This window comes from Oratosquilla oratoria, chromosome 11 (genome assembly GCF_046742065.1).
Source record: "Oratosquilla oratoria isolate Oo_2021 chromosome 11, ASM4674206v1, whole genome shotgun sequence".
NCBI classification, from domain to species: Eukaryota; Metazoa; Arthropoda; class Malacostraca; order Stomatopoda; family Squillidae; genus Oratosquilla; species Oratosquilla oratoria.
In genome coordinates, this window is record NC_134787.1 from 43,694,211 (window position 1) to 43,700,210 (window position 6,000).

Consider the following 6,000-nt stretch of genomic DNA (forward strand, 5'->3'; position numbering starts at 1 on the left):
TGTGTATTGGTTTGTGCTGGTAACTGCTGCACATATTTGGTGGGACTAATAGTGATATGTGTTGCATTTGATGGTTGTGTATTTATGTTTTTTGCGCACACTATTTTTTCATTCACTTTTGTAGTGTCCCATCTATGTGGAAAACTGTTTTTCTTCAGATCTCTTCTGTAGCTATGTTTTTATTTTTGTCCTCTTGTGTTTTCTCCCAGTTTAACAAGTCCTCTCTATCAAATATTTCTGTCCCCTTCATGATTCTGTAGATGGTCAGTAGGTCACCTCTCTCTCTTCTTTGCTCCAGAGTAAAACTCACTTTAGCCAATCTCTCCTCATATGAACAAGTTGCCAAGTGCAGGTGCCATTTTTGTGGCTTTTCTTTCTTTTCTTTTTCTTTACAGTAATGTCATCGCATTTTTGTCTATTTTTTTCTATCATTCATACAAATATGTAAAAATTGCCATTTTTTTGAGATTTAGTTTCTTTTGTTTTTATGTTTATAATCATAGGACAAGTTTTGAGATCTCTTTCTTAATTCTTTCCAAAAATTTTTATTGTTATTTATATTTAGATATTTTCTTTTTACTTTTTTAATAATTTCTATTTTTACTTTTTTACGTCCATTATTATCTTTTTTGACGTCCAGTTTATTTTTTACTTATTACCTGCAGTTTTGCAATCCTTTTCAGTTTTTTACTTTTCTTCATGTTTGCGTCGTCTGCAAAGAAGCCATTTCACAATCACATCCTTGCAGTATTAAACATTTTCTCCAACCTGAATATTTTTCTCTGAGCACTACTCTCATCTTTCTACCAATCAGGAAGTCCTCCATCTATTTTAGTAGGATCCCTTGTATCCCTCCTATATGTTCCATTTTTTTTAACAATTTTTTGTGTGGTACTTTGTCAAAAGCTTTTCGTAAGTCCAGGAAGGCACAATCACCCTATCCATTCCTTTCTTGTACTATGTCTATTAATCTTGAGTAGAAACATATTAAGTTTGTGGTACATGACCTTCCTTGTCTGAACTCAAATTGTCTTGGGTTTATTATATTATTGTCTTCCAGGTGTTTTACCCATCTATTCTTGATGATTTTCTCACAAATTTTGGCTATAGTGCTTGTTAGTGAGACTGGCCCATAGTTAGTTGGTTCTTCCTTGTTTCCTCCTTATATATTGGTACAATGTTAGCTTTTTTCCAGTCTTTTGGTATTTTTCCTTCTTTAACCCCTTCGATACGATGACGCCTACATAGGCGTCATGAGGAGCAAGTGGGTACGCGAGGATGCCAATGTTGGCGTCTTGATTATATACATATTGTAGTTGTACCTGCGTGACCCCCATACTCTGTAAACTGGCTTCATCATATTTTCTATGGTTATCAAAATTCACGGGTGAAAGAGAACGAGCAATACAGCAGTAACTTTATTTTTTATAATGCAAGTATTATGACGCAACATCGCACGTCTGGCAGCTAATGCTGCCTGTGAGATTTTGGCCCGGAGTGAAGGGGTTAAGTGGGCAACTTATTATGTTATGTATTTTGTCTGTTAATTCTTCTTTGCATTGTTTTAGAATCCAATTTGCAATTCCGTCTGGGCCATGTGATTTCCTGACGTCAAGATTTGATAGAAGTTCCATTATTTCTTTTTGTGTTATTATTATCTCGCTCATGGGGGGGGGGGAGATCGCCTTTCGCTTCCTTCATCCCAATATTGTGCTCTCTCTCTAGTGAAAACAGACTTGAAGTGATTATTCATGACTTCAGCCATTTCTAATTCTTCTGTGTATTCTATATTCCCTTGGCGTAGTTTCACCATTTCCTGTTTGTTTTTAAATTTACCATTCACGTATTGATAGAATACCTTGGGTTGCTCTTTGCATTTATCTATAATGTCCTTTTCATGGTTCCTTTTTTCCTCTCTTCACACTTTAACATACTCATTTCTATAGTTTACATATACTTGCCATTTTCCAGTTGTTTTTTTTATTTTTTCTCCATCTTTTCCAAGCTCTGTCCCTTCTATCTTTTGCCTCACTGCATCTTTTGTTGAACCAGCATTTAATGTACACTCTCTCTAACTTCTGTCTTGGTACATGCCTATTCACCCCTTCATTGTAATTATCCATCAAGATATCCCATTTCTCTTCTACTTTTGTCTCTTCCATGTAAATTTTTTCCCAATTTGCATTCTGGAAGAATTTCTTTAGTTTTCCAAAGTCCGTTTTGTTGTATATCAATCTTCCTTTCCTATGCTTTTCATTTCTCTCCATGTATATTTCTTCCTTTAGTCCAGTCTCAATGAGTATATGGTCACTCTTTCCAATTTGTGTCTTGTATTGGATTTTATCCACAATTTCAGGTTCTGTTGCTGAATCTATGGGTTTAGTGTATGCAGGGTATGTGTATGGGCCTGGGTTGTTTTCTATGTTGCTGGTTAATAGAATTGGGAATGCAGGTGCCCAGGTACTAACCTCTTTATGTAAGAAACGGGAATATAGGAAAGATATTTGGGAGTCATGAGAGCGAGTGAAACAAATTACTCTGGCTTGATCTGGAGACTGGACTAAGAAGAGAGACATATTCCAGCAAGACCTCACTACATACAAAAAATTCATTGAAGTACATAGGCCCTATGAGAAAAATTTTCAATTGAATAAACTGGGAGGAATTTATGAATACTAACACAGCTGTGAAGAAATGGAAAGTCACTCTAAACCTCTACATCTTGAGTATGAACAAACCTGTAACAAAGGTTAGTTGAAGGAATCAAATGATTGGTTTAAGAAAAAGTTCTGATTGAGATCTTAAGCCCAGTCTAGAGGCAGAGTGTCAGCCCATTAGGCCTTCATCTCTAGATGGAAGGTGAAAGTGTTGATGGGTTTTGAAGATGTTATTTTGCATTGCCAGCAAATTCTGAAATTTACTATTCATTTAGTGTATATCTATATCTAGGAACTTTGGTATAAAGCATGTCTCAGAACAGCAACAAGTACATTGTTTATGCAGCATATACATAATTTGTAAACAAATCATTAAAGATCTTTACAATATTTAGAAAATTCTTACCTGAGAAATGTCCATTTTTGTAACAGGTGTCTTGTTCTTCATCTTCTGAATTTCAATTGTTGCAAAGTACTTTTTTATCTGGGATTTAGAATATTTTCCTTTCAGGTAATCCCACGGACACTGAGAAGGACTTTGATACAGCCATAAAAAAGCTCTTCCCATTTCCTTGCAAGCAACATTGTGAAGAAAACAATGGTATCGTGAAAAATGGGCCAAGTTTTGTACCTTCTTTAGCTTTTTGGGTGCCATTTGAATTCTTATCTAATTTCTATGTATCTGAAAGAAAAATAAATTTATTTCTGCTGAAATCAATGCCAAAACATGACAATTTTACTGCCCCTAATTTCTTGAGTCATAAAAGAAAGTGCTGAATATACAGAAGTTTTCTTTATCCACAATCACCCATTACCCACAAAGCAAGATGGCTAGACTTGGTAAGCACAAACAGATTTTATACATAATACAACACTTAAAAAATCAACATTCCATCACATTTCTACCAACTCAAATATTCTCTTTCCCTACTTTGTCATTCTAATCTCCAATACTGTCACACTTGGGTATTTTATCCAGTCTCCTGACTTTATAATCACCCACTTTTCTGTTTTTGTTACAATTGAAAATGCTAACTGTGATTAGCGAAACATCTTGTATCCTGTTCCACCCATTAGATGGCTTCTATCAGCAACTTAGTTTTACCTCTCCATGCTAGAGAGATCTTCAGAAGACTTGAAAATCTTCATCGGAAACTCATCAGAGCTCAATTTGCTGTTGCATACAATTCAATATGCCTTAAAGAATATATGTACATATGTACTAAACAAGCAATACAAAAACATTTTCTCTGCTCCCAAACAGAATAGAATAATTGATAACCACTCTGTTCTTCAAAAAATGGCCCTGATTTGAGCTCAAATTGCCCAAATAACATCAAAGTGTCAGAAAATGTATTGAAAAAGCAATATGCTCAGTTTGGAACTTCTGCTTCTGGCCCAAATGGGGTACATTCCTCTTCAAAAAGTGCATGTTGACATTGTGGAAACCTATAAAACTGTTGTTGGAGGAATCTTTGAAACACAACTATACACATGCCTCATTGAAAACAAGTACGGTATTGTTCCAATTCATAAAGGTGACAGAAAAACACCAAATAACCACCCTCTGTCCGACCTCCCACATGGGGAAACTTTCTGAAATGGTTATTAAGGTTGCTATTACACAGTATCTTAAGGAGTCCAATCTAATGAACAAGACTCAACATGGCTTTTGAGCGGGTTGCTCATGCCTTTCAGCCTTGCTTGGCAGCTACGACTCAATATTAAACAACATTTCATGTCTTAATAAAGAAACAGATGCCATTTATCTCAATCTTAGCAAGACCTTCGACAAAATGAACCACAGGGTCTTACTGCACAAACTTTGTGACTTAAAGATTTCAGGAGAGGTGAGTACTTTGGTCACTGAATTCCTCACAGGAAGAAAGCAGTTTGTATGAGGGACACGAGAATGCAGTAGGCAATGTGATCAGCTCGGCCCCACAATGAACAGTTCCAGGACTGGTTTTATTCCTTATCCTCATGATGGACATAAACTGTGGAATCAGTAGCAACATAATTAGCTTTGCTGGTAACACTAAAGCTACTTAGAACTATCAATTCAGCTGAAGACCAGTTGACTATACAGACAGATCCAGACAAAGGCTAAAGTTAACAATATGCAATTCAATGGTAAAAAATTCCAATACATCAACTTCAGATGCAAGGAGGAGACCAATCAAAGAAATTGCCATGACCCCAGCCAAAAGTTTATTAATAACATGGACCATGTACAAGATCTCTTTATAAGTCTATCTAGTAACTGAGTTCAAGGAGCATATCGCTATCCTAGGGAAAAAATGTTACCAACTCTCTGGCTGGATACTTAGAACATTTAAAACTTGGGACAGACTGGCAATGTTAACACTCTCGAAGTCCCTAGTAATACCAAGGCTATGTTATGGTTCCCGACTATGCAGTCCAACCAGTGCTAATGAAATAAATCTGTTAGAGAAAATTCAGAGACAATTCACAAAAAATATAGAGCATTTAAAAGACCACAGTTAAACAGAAAGGCTAGTCCCTAAATTTTTACTCTTTGGAGAGAAGATGAGATAGATACACCATGGAAAATAATGGAGGAAAAAGTGCCAAATCTGGCAAACCTCATAATGAGGCAGAAGCTCCATTGTTAACGCTGGACAATGTGGCAGAGCTGGAACATTATAGTATGACAGCTTCAGATAGACAGCTGCCAGACTATTCAACTGTATCCAAGAGTGGTCCAGGATAAAATGGGTTGCTCAGTGGACTAATTCAAACACCAGCTGGATAAATCCCTAGCCAAAATAGAAAACATCCCCAAACATCCAGAAGGGCAAAACTCCCTAGTGAAAGCCGAGGAAAATTGGAGGCGGACACTACGTGTTGGCATGGTGGGATGATAAATCCACCTAACTGGATCAAGCAAATCACCTAAGTTACCAGGAGGGTTTCACAATGGATTATGCCCATTTATGTCGTTTCATCTATTAGCAAACCTTAATCTTGAATTTACAACTCCAGAGTTTATTGTACTGACCTTCTTTTGACCTGAAATTTAAATAATAGGCACTCAAAATAAGGTATACAATTTGGGGAAAAACACTACACTACTGCACATGATTAGTACCAAGAATCTCCTTTGCTTTTTCCAACCAGGCAACTAAAACATTTCTTTAGCTTGCCAGATTCAGTTTTGGGTAACAAAATTAATTTTTCATCCATGGCAGAATGCAAAACTCAAACTCAATTTCAATAACTATGTTAATCCTAATATACTTCGACAAGCAGCAACTCATGTACCATCATCTCAGTTTCTAACAATTCTAATCCTTTAAATGATAAATTCTATTGTTATTGC

At 36.2% G+C, this 6,000-nt stretch overlaps 1 protein-coding gene across 3 annotated transcripts in view; it reads right to left on the minus strand.

Annotated features, from left to right (window-relative positions):
- LOC143029766 (uncharacterized) overlaps positions 1-6,000 on the minus strand; it is a 55,948-nt gene that overhangs the window by 17,507 nt on the left and 32,441 nt on the right. For all 3 annotated transcript variants that reach the window (XM_076192681.1, XM_076192682.1, XM_076192680.1), the window contains exon 2: positions 3,064-3,339. In XM_076192681.1, the coding sequence (XP_076048796.1) occupies positions 3,064-3,312 (249 nt within the window). In that variant the 5' untranslated portion in view covers positions 3,313-3,339. The remainder of the gene's footprint in view (positions 1-3,063; positions 3,340-6,000) is intronic.